Below are 16,393 nucleotides of genomic sequence, written 5' to 3'. Positions count from 1 at the left end.
TGTTTCCGGGTCGACAGATTGGAACTATTAAAAAACTGCCATCAACCACTTATACCACTTACAAATACCATTAATTGCCATTGATTTAAAATATACTTATCAATGTAAGAACAAGGAGCCATTTATTCTGGCATTTTAAACCTATTTTGAATCAAGAAACACGTTAATGTCATTGTTAAAGATCCAGCACTTTCAACAGATTTAGCATTATTGTCCCACTTGCTAAACTGACAGCTCCAGATAACATTAGACAAAGACAAAGAGAGGGGGAAACAACATATTAACATATTGTTTAATAGTTTGCATAGCTGTCCACATACCAAATCTAACTGGAAACATCTGTGGCATTGGAAAAGTACGGCCTAATAGTTTTATCCCAGGGAATTAATAATTAAAAAAATCAAGTACAGGTGATCGGATGTTCTTGATCCGAACTCGTTATCAGTCGCATTAAGATTTAAAAAGGATCCCACCAGAATTTTTTTAGTTGAATTAGATTGACTTGTTGTTTACCGTTGATGAGACATTATTATTCTTATATTGATCTCAAACATGTTCAAAATACAAACAACGATACTGAATGTAGGTTGTATTACAGATATTGCATGAGATCTGAAAGAAAATAAGTTCAGTTCTGCAAAAATATGTTGCCGAATATTTGTCACGTCATCGAGATATTGAACTTGTTACTGCACCATGCACGTGTGCTTTTTCTCGTAATGTTATTGTGTGTCAGAGAGAGAGAGAGAGAGAGAGAGAGAGAGAGAGAGAGTGAGTGAGTGAGTGTTTGTGTGTGTGTGAGTGAGTGTTTTTGTGTGTGTGAGTGTGAGAGTGAGTGTGTGTGTGTGTGTGCGTGCGTGCGTGCGTGTGCGCGGTTATAAGTATTGTTTGTTTAGATATAGGCCCAATCGAAATATGACATCGAGGGTAAATGTCTAAATGCTCTGTGTGTTTGGTGTTTTACACCGCACTCAAGCAATATTCCAGCAATATGGAATAATCGAGTATGGGTCAGACAATTCAGTCCATCGAACCACTAAAGCTGATTTACAGATTGACCTGCCAATAAAATATATTTGAATAAAAAAACCTGATTTACAGTCGAATAGAAAGTGAAAGAATAATATGAACTTAAAATCGTACTTTTTTATACGTGTAATACAGATAATTCACTAATATTTTCTTTGAATAAAAATATAAATAAATCACGCCCACACAGACATATTTATATTTCAGAGAAGAGATTTGCTTCAGGGATAAAATGTATGCATATATAATATATTGTGTCCATTGCTCTCACGGGAACAATGATAAATTTTCTCTCTCCACTACAGATGAGTTGTGTACAAACGAAATGATAGTCTATTATGTTAAATGATGGAGTAGTTCGTTGGGTTTTCGATCTGAAGTTTCCGATCGTCAAACATGTGAACCATGGCTGTCGATAGTGAGAGAGGCTTACGGAGTTTACCGAAGTATAACGAATCCGCGCTGAGGCATTGTGGGAATGGCATAGCCAAGCCGGCTAAAGGGAAAAAATGCTGACCTAGAGTGTTGCTGCATAAATTTCCTTCAAATCGGGGCTCTATCGAATTGGACTGTTGAAACATATTTACACGGAAACCGTCCTGGAATGACAAGACTCACTGGGTAAGTTAGCTAACAAAATCGAATGGCACACGTGAGATAACCTAGGCACTATGGGCGATAACCACTGCCGTGCGATATGTTGTGGTTTTCAAAATGGCGACACGGTTACTGCCCTTGGAAAACCCAGGGGCGACAATTTTCATAAGTTAGCCCCCTTATTTTTTAGGATAAGTAAATAATGTCATTATTCTTTGATGCCCCATTGTCAGTAATTGCTTGCAAAGTTCCTTTTTGTAAGTAGAAGCTTTCAGAAAAGCGCAAATATCTGTCGTTTTGGCTAAACGACAACAAAGGGACAAATGGCGGAGTGTCTGGCCTGGTATCGCGCATGTGTTCCCGGCAAAGGGAATAAAATTGCGAGTAGGTGCCCCTGAATCATCCATAACAAATGTCCCTTCGTTTGATGATTAAATGGTATTAACTCACCCAGCACTATTCACATAATGATTTGGGAAATTATGAATGGGAGATACATTGTAATATATTTAATAATTGCGAAAGGTTCAAGGTCGGGCTTTATTAGCGTCATGTGACTAGAATCCGCAAGATCCAGCGCGCGAGGCGAGAGAGGAAGTGATTTGCTGCAGCATTCGGTAGTTTGAGACTGGCAAAGAATAAGACTTTTTCGATATAGGAACAAATCATAGAAGAAACGAGACATGGTTTATACAAGTGTAATGAAAAGGACAGAATGTTTCACAGTACACGGAAAACTATTTTTGTTAACATTTAAATAGCAAAATATTTAGTTATTTTCGGAATACTCGGCCTAGGCTATGTCTAATAAATTTATGGCCTTTGTTTTTATATATACAATAAGTATGAATATGAAAGATAATAGATGAATTTTATTTTATTAGAACATCAGTTATTAGCAGTGATCTCTTTTGGGATTCTCATACAATTGTTTCATCCAATGCATTATTGTTCATTTGTCGAATATTTGTTTGCTAATTATGACAGGTTTCCTTTGCCTAAGTTGTTTTGACAACCATTTAAAAAGGACATAAATTATTAATATATGTAGCCTTAGACATTTTGTGTCAAATTTACAACCAGATTGTTTTCATGTCAATTTGATCATGTTGATGCATTCATTTATGAAATGGAAATTAACAATAAAAGTATTAGTTTAGAAACAAACAGATAATCACATTTTGGGCAATTCATTTCACCAAAGATTTTTGCTTGAGCCAAATGTCATAGGAAACTTTCACGATATTAAACAAATTGTCAGGAAATTATTCTTGTTCTGTGTCATTACCAAATTTGGATTAAAAAAACAACACATTGGCCATTTTGAATGACAATAAACTGACCTGATGCCCTGTGTAATGATCGGGGGGGGGCACGGGTGGACCAGTCGTCTAAGGTGCCGCGATTTGCTGTGCAGAGTTGCGTCCCTTGGGCACGCCAGAAACCTGTGATTGTGGGTTCAAATCCCGGTTCTCCCCAATTATGTTTCTAGGTTTGTCAGCACCATACCCATGCTCGTGGGTTTCACCGTAGTGGTAAATGTCTGAGACCTGCATCACTTCGGGCTTTCCTCCCACATTGAGCTGACACGCCGTGATATAACTGGAATACTGTTAAAAGCGGCGTTAACTCCAACTCACTCACTCACTGTGTAATGATCAAATATAAGTGCTGATGCATATTTTGGAAAAGTAGTAGTGTATTTAGTGGTCACAAGTTAAAGATGAATTCAAACAATCAATAAAGCTGTTTATATTTGGTATTGGCAGTCCTTTTTTATTGAAACCAAGAGGTCCGAAAACAAAATTCACTATAATTAATTAGATGTAGCAATAATATAAAATGCATAAGAAATACAGAATTGTTGTATGCAGTACTGTAGTTCATACATTATTTAGCTATAAATACAAAATACCACAGGACTAAATGGTATACAGCAAAACAATTTAATTTGTTTACATAAAATATTGTGCATTTTGTCATTGGAAGGAGTCAAAACTTGATGTTTGTGTGTATGATGAAATATGATACTATGCATCCCTTTCAACATCGCTGTATTTTCTGTAAAAAATATTTATTGATATTATACGCAAGAAAATATAGAGTTGTTTGTCTTGTGAAATTTATTATCAAACTATGGGACATTTATTATCACTTGCAGAGTTGTCAAGAAGTTTGTTGCCGAGTTTGTTGTGAAAATGAAAGTGTTCGTAAGAAATGTAAATGTTGTAATTTGAAGAATCAAAAGCAATGTGAACAGTCTTATTTGCTTTCAATTCACATCAGTTGTAACCTTTTGAAGTGTGTTGGAACTTGGAAATTAGAAGTCGCATGTCTTTCAAGCATCAACTTAATTTAATTACATGATTCTGTGTAAACATTCAGTGCTCCCAAACAAACCATCATCTCGAGGCAAGTGAGTTAACTGACTATAAAGTCCAGTTTCCACCCTTGCCGAACTAGGCTGGTATTATGGAGTTACATTTTGGCTGGACTAACGAGTCTGTGCATAGTCCAATCAAAATCGCGCACCGAAATTGAAATCCGGTTCGTAAAGTGTCATTCAGATTTCGGTCGACTGCAGGATTTGCAAAGCATGTGCATCGCTAACTCGTTGTCAACAGATATTTTCTAAATCTTTTCATGTTTTTAATCAAGGTGCTCACGTGATTTGATGCACTTCATGATGTAAGACTCGTTTTATCACAATATAGATCTTGATTATCGATCAGATCGTTTTGACTGGGCGCCACCGTTTTGTTAGAAGCAAATGCAAGTGATATGAGAGGTTGAATCTGATTGGTCAATAGGAGAGGCATTGAAAGGACATAACTCGTAATAGCCACTGGTGGTGCTACGATCGAGCCCAGGAATTCCAGCCTAGTTCATCTTCACACAGGGGAAACTGTATTTGATTTTTGGTACTTGTGACTCAAATAATGTTGCAAGTAATATTACTAGATTATATAGATATATCCTCGAGTATCCTATTTTTGAACATTAATTATTCCTCTGCAAATACATGTATTTATAATTATTAGCATTATTAATAACACAAATTTACATTCGACTTATATTTCTCTTCATTGTCTACTTTAGGAGAAATTACACTATATTTCTGTATTTCTGTTCGTTGTCGACTTGATGGGAAATTATTTGCGAGGACAATTATAGATCGTTTAGTACCGGTAGGCATGTTTACCACTGTCAGCTGTTGCATTTTGTTGGCATGCAGGAGACAACAATCTGCAGTTATCAAATTTTGACAATGTATGTTTAGATCGTAATTCAATATATTTAGAGTGATGACATGAAATAGCGACTGTTGTAAATGGTATTACAGTTTGTTGGCCAAAAATATATTATTTATATTCCAGTGCTTTCGTCAATTTTGCCATCTTATTTCGGTCTGAAGTGTGTACCATATCGGTCTGAAGTGTGTACCATATCGGTCTGAAGTGTGTACCATATCAGAGGCAGGGTCTCTGACCGTATCAAATGAAATCTTATCAATATGGACTTTTCAATTAATTAGAAGTGACAGTTCCGGCGTTAGAAATTGGCACTAGTCCTGTAGTCCTTGCCAAACTGGCCAATAGTTAAGGTATCCTAAGGACTAGTAGAAATTTGACATTTTTAAGGGTTTTGCAATATGTTATCATTATAAGGACTAGTGGACTAAATATCTTAGTTTCTACCCCTGCAGTTCATTATGCAATGACTATTGCTCTAGGTTCACCCTCTTGTTTAATTAGCAACAATTTAGTCATTTATTTCACACAGAAGGCGGTGTGTTTGCCATGTGCAGCAGCCAGAAAATGTTCACGAGTAACCAGAAGTTTAAAAGACTGTTGACATTCACGATGTTTATGAGTTACATTTCAATGGTTAAGTCACAGTTTTCAATTTTTATGGACACATTTGGAAGCCAATGTATCATAGCATAATCTAAAAAATCTAAACCCAACTTGCTGTTTGGCCACTCGAAATAGTTCAAAATTCAAGCACGGTGGCCATTCTTGCACGAGGGTATGTTCATGAAAACTCTTCCACCCCTGCTGACACCGGCTCAGCGAATCTCATCTAATATACGATTGTTTCTGATCTGCAATTTGTAGATTATTATGGAGAAAGAGTTGTATGTATATTCATTTAGTTTTTGCTTTGCTGTCATTCCCAAATCGAAATTTGCTCGTGTTTTGAAACTTTACCCGTGATTGTCTTTTTTCTCTTGATTTTGTGCACGGATGCACATACATGTAGATCAACGTCTTTGATTTCTGCTAGGATTTAAGTCTTAAAAAAATATGTTTAATGACTCGGAGTTGTAGATCACAGAATAAGATTTTTGTGCGCTACCAAAGTGTTAAGTTTGTAAAAACAAACACTCGTTTTGCCCATCGGGGATAAGAAAAATGTTGCGCATGCCACCATTGTCAGCTGATGCAAAGCACCATGCAGTTATATAGGAGTAGGAAGACATAGCATGCAATGTTGCAAGTACGCAAATCGCTGTTTTGATTGACAACATTTGATGATTGAAAAAACTAGCATGTAAGTTTTTTTATTGACATTTATAGGTACCGTAGATAAATTAATTCAAGTAATACAACATTTTCATTTTTGTAGGTGAAAATGAGTGTTGATGCAGATAAAACTATTAAAAGATCTGTGCGATTGAATGTTGATGCAATATCTATGCCAACTATGTGAGAATATTGCGGGAAAGCGGCTTAAGTCAATCCCTGACCATACACAACATTCTAAGACCTGTGAATACACAGGGCCAATGTGCAGTGTATTGGTGACATGTATCTAGTTTTAGTTGGCTAATGTGTAGGGAAGATAGTAGATTCCACATGGCTATGACACATGTTGTACAAGAAGAACAAGAAAGAAACATTGTTGTTTGTGCAATGTAAACTGAACACTCATTGGCCTGAGTACTTGTATGTGCCCCCCCCCCCCGTGCTATTACGAGGCTGTTGTCCAATTCTTGGGTTGAAAGGAGAGACTTCACCCCATGGTTGTATGTATTCACAGGTGACAGAAGGAAATACTGTATACACAACCGTGAAGTAATAAGTTGAGGATGGTTCCTTACATTTTGACACTCTCCAAATTACATGCGTATCGTTTTCATAAATCAATTATTAAAATCAGTGTTGTGAGAGCTTGTCTGACTCATAAAAGTGGCTGTATATGAGGCCATTTGGGCAAAGGTTATCTTCAACCCCCTGACTTTTAACGTTTTTAACCTCTCTTGAATTGATATGGTATTGTCCACAACTCAGCCTTTTATTAGAATTTCAACCCTTCTCTATTAGTGCTCCATATTAGGTCTGTAGTGTTGTCTGTACTGAGAGAATAAATACAGATATGATTTAACTAAATGTTGATGTGTAGCAATGCAGCCATAAGTAGGTGAAAATGATTTGAATTTCAATAATGTTTGTAGCTTTCACTGTTTTGTTCTTGGTCTAAATCATCTTCCCTAGGCTGTTTCGACCCTTGCCAAACTAGGTTGGAATTTCTGAAAAATCTCATCTTGTAAGTAGAGATCTGCAATAGTGGGGTTAGATAGGTGTAATGTTTTGTGATACAAGCATATGAAATAATTTTCCATCATCTTCCTGAGGCAAGGGTGTTAACTGACAGTGAAAATCCAGTTTCCTCCCTTTCCTAACTAGGCTGGAATTTTGTGGTTTAATTGTAGCACCACCAGTGGCTATTATGAGTTATGTCTCTCCTATTGACCAATCAGATTCTACCTCTCATATAACTTACATTGGCCGCGCCCAGCGAAGATGATTGGATCTATAATCAAGATCTACATTGTAATAAACCGGGTCTTACTTTGCGAAGTGCATCAAATCATGTGAGCACCCTGATTAAAAACATGAAAAGATGTGGAAAATCTTTTTTGCCGGCATGTTGATGGTAACATGCTTTGCAAATCCTGCAATCGACTGAAATTTGTATGTAAGTTAACAAACCGGAAGTTGAATTTGTTACACAATTTTTATTGGACTATGCATAGGCTCAGTAGTCGATCTTAAATACCACTACATAATTCCAACCTAGTTCGGAAAGGGTAGGAACCTGTACTTTTAATAGTCTCCCTTGCCTCGGGAAGATGGTCATCATTTGACCTACCTCAAATGAAGAGTTGTAGAGGATTTCCTTACTACATCACAGGTGATCTGGTTGCTTGGCATTTTCAGTTCAGCAGCAAAGAGATTGTCTTAGACTTCTTGTCTACTGCTCATCGTTCTCTACATCTTTTCATGCTGGTAAAATAACGAAATTCTTTGTACAGGTTCACGGTTTCCTAGTATTAGAGAAAGTATTGTAAGGCATTATAATATATCTAGTGTCACTTGCAGAGGACACTGTCAAAGGGGGGAATCAAATTTACAAGAAATATTGTGGCTGCAATTGTATCCATGACTTGAAATGAGCCCTTGTAAAATGTCAGGTTCTCTATCTTTTCTGCAAGTTGTGAAGGTCTGAAAATAGGCAGAATATGGGTGCTGCCAGGGTGTTATCATTACTTGTTAGAGGCTCATATTTGTCCCCAAGCCTGCAGCAAATTGTTAATATAGGAAACTTATATATCACTGATAAGCAAACAATGATGTTGTTGTACACATTACGAAATGGCAATCAGTTATTCTACCGAGATAATCAAATTGAACAAAAAAAAGACTTAAAAAGAGAAGGGGTGAAATTTTGATTAGCCAGACAGGCCATCTACTCTACGTTTACAGCAAGCTCTTTGTAATTTTAACTGGCCACAGGTCAACATTTAGATTGACCCTTATTTTGAAAGGCATAAATGAATCGAATATTGACCTCTGTAAGTAGGAGGAAGCAAATTGCAACGCATGGATGCCTAATTGATCCTTCTTTTATTTTCAGTTGAGGATGGAAAATCAACCACAACCGATGGAAGGGGAGACCAATGCTGGTGGCTATGGTGATGGTGCCCAGCTCATGGATGCAGTTGTCCTACAAACTCAAGAGATGCCCAAGACGCTGATGCAGGGCGACACTGGGACTGAAACACAACAGTTCATGATTGTAGACCAAAATGGAGCTGAAGCCCAGCAAATAATTCTAGAGACCACACAGCCCAGTGCTATAGGAGCAGCTGCACAAGCAGCGTTTGGCACAGCCACAAGCGTAGCCTTGGCATCTGGAGATGGGAGTGTTAGTATCATTCAGGGTGGATCTTCCCTTGATAACCAAGCTGCTGCTGAAGCTATCCTTCAATTAGATCAACAGCAGCAAGGTGAGGTTGTTCAGATGGTTATACCTGAGGGAGCTCAAATTGTTGAGAATCAAGGTCAGGTTCAGATTGTTACCACAGAAGCTGGAACCGGAAGACAGTATATTCATGATCCACATACCGACACAATCACCATTATCCAGAACCCCTCATCTAGTCAACAGGACTTGTTTACAGGCTCTCAAGTAGTAACAGAGCAAACTGTTATCCAAACGGGAGCTCAAACAGAGGAATTAGAAGAGGAAGATGGCGAAACTAGAATTATTAGTTTAGAAGAAGAAGCAGTCGAAGATGAGGCTGAGGTGGAAACACCATTCACAGCTGAAAGTCAGGAGGAGGTTTCCAAACGCCAACCAGTTATAGAAGAAACAATAGTGAAAGAAACATATGTTCCTCTTCAGGAAGGAGATGGCGCTTTAGTTGAAACAAAGGATGACCAGTCTGTTGAAGGAAAGAGCTCTGGTCAAGAGACACTAGAGAAAACGGTGCAGTCACAGACCAAAGCATCTATACAAGAAATTGATCAAAATGCAGAAACGCAGAAAATTGATACTGAAGATGGTATTGCTGATGAAAATCAAGCAGTTGATGATGAAGCTGAAACTGAAGCCAAAGAAACAGAAGTTGCAGAACCAGAAGCTGTTCCTGAGAAGACAGTTGAAGAAACAACACCCAGAAGAAGAGGCCGTCCTGCGAAAAAGGTCGAGGAGCCTAAGGCAAATGATGTTCCTGAAGAGACTACTAGTCCAGAGAAAAGACGCAGAGGAAGACAAAAATCTGAAGACACACCTGTTGAACCTGAACCAGAGAAAAAAGGAAGAGGTCGACCAAAGAGAGAAGTAAAAGAAAGTGAACCAGAGCCAGAAACTCCACCAGCTGAAGAGGTAGCCACTCCAAAGAGAAGAGGAAGACCACGAAAAGATACAACCGAAACCCAAGAAATTGAAATCCCACAAGAAAAGTCCCAAGAACCTGCACAGACAGAGGAAACTTCAACTCCAAGAAGAGGAAGAGGCAGACCCCGTAGAGATACAACAGAGACTCAAGCAGTTGAAACACCAAGTAAGGATACTCCGACTGAAGGTAAAGGAAAGAGGGGTAGACAAAAAAAGGAAACTGCTCCAGAACCTGAAGAGGAAGAGGAAACCCCCAAACGAGGCAGAAAAAAGCAAGGGGAAGATGAAAGTAAATCTGTTCAATTATTAACAAAGATCATTCCTCATGATGTAGAGGATGTACCTGCCAAAAGAAGCAGAGGAAGGCCCCGAAGGGAAGAGCTGGTTCAAGTGATTGTTACAGACACTGGTGTGGAAACTGATGAGGAAACCCAACCACAGGTGGAGGAAGGAAGAAGTCAAAGAAGATCAGGACGGGCATCTAAAGAGCAAGTTGCTGAGCAATCTGCTCATGTCACCCGAAAAATGCTTCAAGAAGATGAACAACAGGATACTCCTTTGAAGAGAGGCAGAGGAAGACCCAAATCAACTGATTCTGCGCCATCAAGTGCCCAGAAAAAGGCTCCAACACCATCTGCAGAAGTGGAGGAACCAGATGAAACACCAAGAAGGGGTGGAAGAAAGAGAACCAGAGATGCTGATGAACCAGAGGCTACTGAGGTTGCAACTCCAACAACTCCTGCAAGAAAGAAAGCAAAGGGTCAGGAGAGTGTTAAGCAAGAACCTTTGGAAATGGAAGTAGAAGAAGAAATAGAAGAAGAACTAGAAGAAGAAGAAGAGGAGGAGGAGGGGATATTGGAAGAGGAAGAAGAAGAAGGTATTGTGGTAGTTCCTGAGATACATGAAACAAGCCAGTCTGTAGGAACAGGGATGCAAGATACAGAAACAGTTCATGTTCAAACTCCAAGACAGCATTCTGTGGAAACAGGCACTACTCCAATTACACCAGAGAGAGGCAGGAGAGACTTTGATGACCTTGCAGGAGCATCCAATGACATATATGACATTGATCAGATTGACGAAGATGAATATGACGAAGATCATCTTAAGTCCTCAACTCAGGCAACACAGACTCCCATAACTGCTCACTTTGTTGAGGTTGAGACAATTTATGAATCTCCGGGAAGAAGGTCTGTACAAACACAAACTGATCCACGATTAAAGAAGAAAAAGTTTGGCCCTCTTAATATAGATGCAGAAACAGATCCTTTGATGGATGAAGATGAAGAAAGTCCCAGGAGGAGACGGAGGAGGGAAGATGACATTAGTTTGTTTGAAGATACTGAGCCAAGGAGAAAATCCATCAAGAGAAATACGGAGGAAGCTTTGAAATGTCCATTCTGCGACCGAGCATTTATTGGCCTGGTGAAGCACATCAAGAGTAAGCATAAAGATGAGCCTGACTTCGATGAAGAAATGAGAAATGCTAAATGGAGAGAAAGGATCATGAAGGTGTCCACTCAAGGTGTTGATGACTCTGGTGAAACCTGTGGAGAATGTGGGAAAGTCACCAAGAACATGAAACGGCACATGGAATTGCACCAGCAGAACCGAATGCAGATTCCTTGTCCTATCTGTGGAAAGGTTGTCCTTAAGACAGGAATGAGCTCTCACATGCGCACAGTTCATTCTGGGAGAAAGCCTTACAAGTGTCCCCACTGTGACTATACCTCAGCATTCCGAGGCAACCTGAACACTCACATCAAGGGCATGCATCTCCATACCAGACAGTATCTCTGCAATACATGCAAAGCTGCGTTCAAGACGCTAGGAGCTTTGATTGGTCACACAAAACGTGTCCATGAAGGCTGGAAATCCCCAAATCAGAAGATTTTCATTTGCTCAGTTTGCGAGAAAAGATTCACGAAAAAATACCATGTGGATCGTCACATGCTTATCCACACTGGAGAGAAGCCTCACAAATGCAATGACTGTGGACGATGTTTCAACAACAAATCCAACCTTATGTCTCACATTCAGCTGGTTCACAAGAAGCTCTCCCCATACATGTGTGACATGTGTCACGAGACCTTCAAACGTAAAAAGCTCCTTCTGGAACACATCGGAAAAGTACATGTTGCTCACGGAGAAGCTGCCAAGGCCATGCAGGCTTACATCAAGAAGATCGAGGAGGAGGTGCCGGATGATCCAGAAGAGGCATCAGCCATGGAGCAGACTATTACCCTCACCCAAGAAGGGGAAGATGGCGAGGATGGAACTACGACAGTTTACACTGCAGTGGGTGATGGCACTTATGCCACTGTGGTCAATGATGCCACCCAGATGCTTCAGGGCCAGGCGTTCACTACCCTCCAGACTGAGGGAGGTCAGGAAACCATCATCATCGTCCAGGCTGCCGATCCAAATGAAGTTACCCATGCTATTGTCGAGCAAGATGGTCCTGTACAATTTGCCATGCAGCCAACAGCCGATGATCCAAATGCTGCTACAACTATATACACAACAATGCAAAACTAGGTTAGTAGCAATATGCTTATGAGTGATCTATTAATTCTTAAAATGTCCTTTTGTTTGAAAAATTGTTTTGTTCCAAGTTACTCTAAATCTGTTTTGGGACTGTTTCTCATAAGGTTGTGTGTTTTAATGGTATTTTGGTAAGTTGATGTTCTCTCTTTCAGTGATACATATCACTATCATTTCTTAATACTCAGTGCTCGCCATGAATAGCTGCAAAATTGCTGATGCGGGGTTAAGCAATATTCACTCACTCACTTAATGCTCAGTATATTAGGCGATTACAAATAGCAATTTTTATCATGTGATGAATGTTATACACTTGCCAAATACCTGGAGAGTGGATCTATACATATTTATTGAATCAGTAAACATTACATTGTACCAGCATCTTGTTTGTTACCTTTATGAACTTCATACACTGGAGTTTAAAATTGCTTCTGAATTCCAAACTTCAGAATTATACAATATATTGTGATACGTATAGCAATACTGCCTTGTGCATCCTAAGATATTGTGATACTTTAAACCTCCAATACCCATCCCTAGTTTCTCAGTTTGTGCAAGCATCTGTGTGAAGAGTTTTGATGCATTGGAATAGCAAGATTCTTGTTGGATTGAACATGCAATTCAGGTCTTTAGTGTTTTTTATTGTTTCAGACACAAATGTTATAGAGACAAATGGCATTGCAGGCAATGGGATATGTGTTACTATATTGAACACATTTGTTGACATTTTAGATAGAAAATGAACCAACCCTCCTTTAGTCATTACATCAGAATAGCTGCAATCATCTTCAGAACAGTAACAAGTGTTATGAAACTCCTTAAAATATTTCTTAACCTGCAAATCTTGCAGCTATTGTATTACTGGTTATGTCTCATTTCATGCTAACAGAACCATCTTTTCCTTTTTCAGGAGTATGGTGATCAAAGAAGATACTACCGTTGGCTGAATGTTGCTGGAGAAATGAATTTATCGCTATGGCGATGAAATGAAATTGATTGTGTTCTTGGATGTCTACATCTGTGACTGACCCAAGCCATCAGCTTGTGTAAATGTGATGAGGAACAACTAACTTGTCGGGAGAACCAGGGGACATCCTAATAAACACACGTGATCTGATCTAGGCCATTGAGAGGACACAACAGTGTGCCACTTATGGGGTGAAGGAACAGGAGTGTCCTGTTGTATATTCTCATTTCTAACGTGAACGTTAGACTTGTACGACTGTACAAGCAGTAAAAAGCTAAACTATGATTCAGTGTACTGATTTTACCGAAAGTGGTAGTTTCAAGCCTCTTTATGACCATGGTAGATCAAAAGAGAGTGTCTAGTCCAGTCATTTAAAACCACCATAACATGTGTATTTTGGATTTTCTTGTGTGGAAAACAATTGTTCACTGATGGAATAGAATGAAGGAACACATTGAAAAAAAAAGTAATGTGCTTCTGTATAAATGTTCCATTTGAAATTAAGTGCCCAGTTTGTAAAGACATTGCCCAAAGTGGATATCTTCAGTATGTATATATGTGTGTGCACGCACATGCACACACACAAAACAGTAATATCATTACAAGCAAATGCTCACCTCTGAAACTGTTCCTTTATTTAATTCCATTGGCAGACAGAACACTACATGAACACAAACCGATTAAATGCCCATGTAAAAAAAGCTGAAATAAATACCTGAGTATGGAAGATGTAGCCAGTAGACATGGTAGCACCAGTAGTTAAAAGTGGGCAGTGAGTTGCTGTTGTCTTGAGATGTCAGTCACATATAATTTGTAAAGAAGTTTGACGTGTTGTCTTCAGTTTATTATGCTTTTGAACACTAACGAGACATTATCTCAAAACTTGCATTTGCTCGATCTTATTTGTATTAATATTCCCTTTCAAAAACTTGTTTATTGTGTTATTCAAACTAGTTACTGTGAATAACTGAACATGCACAGCTTCACTTGTATCATAGCATCCATCACAGACAATTGACCTGTTATTTTCCTGATAATTGGCTTTGAATGTAAATAGAATTGTTATTGTTACAAAATGTAATTATCTGTTTTAGGAACACCTGTTTTACTTGTTTTGGGTAAATGTATGTGTACAAGTCTTATTCAGACACAAATACTTTTGAGATTATGTTGAAATTGAATATTCATGCTCTTTTATGGTGTTAATTTGTTTCATTCAATTTAATCAAGTAAATTGAATTATTGTAGCAGTCAGCCTTCGATATCAAAGTTTAAAAAAAGTAAAATTTCAAAAACCTTAGAAGTCCATTTGAAAAGATTTAGTGGGAGAAGGTAATTTCCAACATTGCTTCAGTGTTTTATTTACACTGATGACAGCCAGGAATATTGTGTTCTTAAAGGGGGAAACGGTGAAGTGGTACAAAATAATGAATGCAATAATTCACTCAAGCTTTACAGCAACACATATTTTTGTGTCAAATTGTAACAATCACAGGATTACTTTTTTTGTTCTTTCTTTTTTTTCTTTTTTTTTGGATGACACAATCTTTAATGGTGTATTTTAGCTGAATGTTAGACATATTGGTAATGACCTAAATTGTGTGGGTTTTTACATTACTAATAAACACTATTATGATTAAGCCTATACCATTGTACACACAGCTGGGTTTCATTTTCCCAAATAGATATCAAATGACTTCCTGGAGACCTACCAGATTTTTCAGAGAGGTAGAAACACAAATGATTTACATGTTGGAGCCTTGGATGCAACTGGAAGTATAAGACACCAAGAGGGCTTCATTATGAAAGATATTGTGATCCCAATATGTTTTATGTAAATAGCACAAGAGCCTTTTTCATAAAGTTACTTTTTCAGTGGGAAGAAAAATATCCTCCCTTTCTGTGTATGGTACAGTAACAACAATAAATGAAATGTATGGTCAAATATGACGTTAAATTTTGAGGCACTTTAAAAACACCTTAGTATTAAAAAATTCAGCTGATGTCAGGAGACATGCTAAAAATGAAATGTGTTTCTAAGATATTTGTATGTCAAGTCATCTTTGTTGATGTGTTCGATTTAAACTTTGGGAGGGGGGAGGGTACCCGGGGGTACAGTCATCTTTGGTGCTGCAATTTGATGTGCAGAGTTGTGTCCCTTTGGCACACCAGAAACCAGTGAACATGAGTTCGAATCCTGGTTTGTCCCGACTGGGTTTCTAGGTTTGTCAGCACCATACCCATGCTCAGGTTTTCGCAAAAGTTGTAAACATATGAGACCTGCATTTCTTCTGGCTTTCCTCCAACATCAAGCTGACAGCCCGTGATATAACTTGAATACTATTTAAGAGGTGTTGAAACACTCTCTCACTCAATCTTATCATTCCTGATTAATAAGCTATTGCATGTCCTACATATTTGTGTAATTTTCATGGAGTATTTCTTTTAAGGCTTTTGATTTCAGATGAAAGATTCTGTCAAGCATGAGTACTTACTATCATTGTGTATCCCATTTTAAAATCATTTGTAATACAATATTTCATCTGATGTGGTTGAAGCGAATGTGTGAAGAATGTTTTATGTATGCACTAGAGTGACTGAATGGAGTCCAACACCTTCACAGGCAATGGAACAACAGATGAAGTATCATTTTGGCTATCCATGGGATGTGCAGTGAAAGTTGTCAGTTAGGTATCTGCATGGGAATAACCAACTTGAACTTTAGTGATGTTGCTGATTTCCAAATAATGAACAATGTAAGACATTCTTCATGAAGGTCTCAATTGAATTTATGTCAAATAATTTTGCTATAGTTGCCAGCCCTGTACAAAATCTGCAAGTCCACCAGTAATAAAGCTTCAAGTGAAATATCTGCCTGTTTGTTTTATTTATTTATTATCATACATATCAGCAATGGTTCTGTCAAAGCTAGAAGTTCCTTGCAGCTGCATGGTATTGGAATCAAATGGAAAATAATTTGTCTGGGACTTGGTGAATGGACTTTTGTGCCTTTGCAACGAAGTCAGAAATGTCAGACTAAATTTTAATGCTTAGTCTCTGACAACATAT

The 16,393-nt window shown here is 38.3% G+C and overlaps 1 protein-coding gene across 1 annotated transcript; it reads left to right on the top strand.

Annotated features, from left to right (window-relative positions):
* Positions 1–1,507: 1,507 nt before the first annotated feature.
* LOC124132676 (neurofilament heavy polypeptide-like) lies at positions 1,508–16,196 on the top strand. Its single transcript, XM_046496729.2, has 3 exons — positions 1,508–1,650; positions 8,548–12,351; positions 13,268–16,196. The coding sequence occupies exon 2, from the start codon at positions 8,554–8,556 to the stop codon at positions 12,349–12,351; it is 3,798 nt and encodes a 1,265-aa protein (XP_046352685.2). The 5' UTR covers positions 1,508–1,650; positions 8,548–8,553; the 3' UTR covers positions 13,268–16,196.
* The last annotated feature ends 197 nt before the right edge of the window (positions 16,197–16,393 follow it).

The sequence above is a fragment of the Haliotis rufescens genome, unplaced genomic scaffold, assembly GCF_023055435.1.
Source record: "Haliotis rufescens isolate VD_foot unplaced genomic scaffold, xgHalRufe1.0.p SCAF_7, whole genome shotgun sequence".
Taxonomy (NCBI): domain Eukaryota; kingdom Metazoa; phylum Mollusca; class Gastropoda; order Lepetellida; family Haliotidae; genus Haliotis; species Haliotis rufescens.
This window is presented reverse-complemented; position numbering and strand designations above follow the sequence as displayed.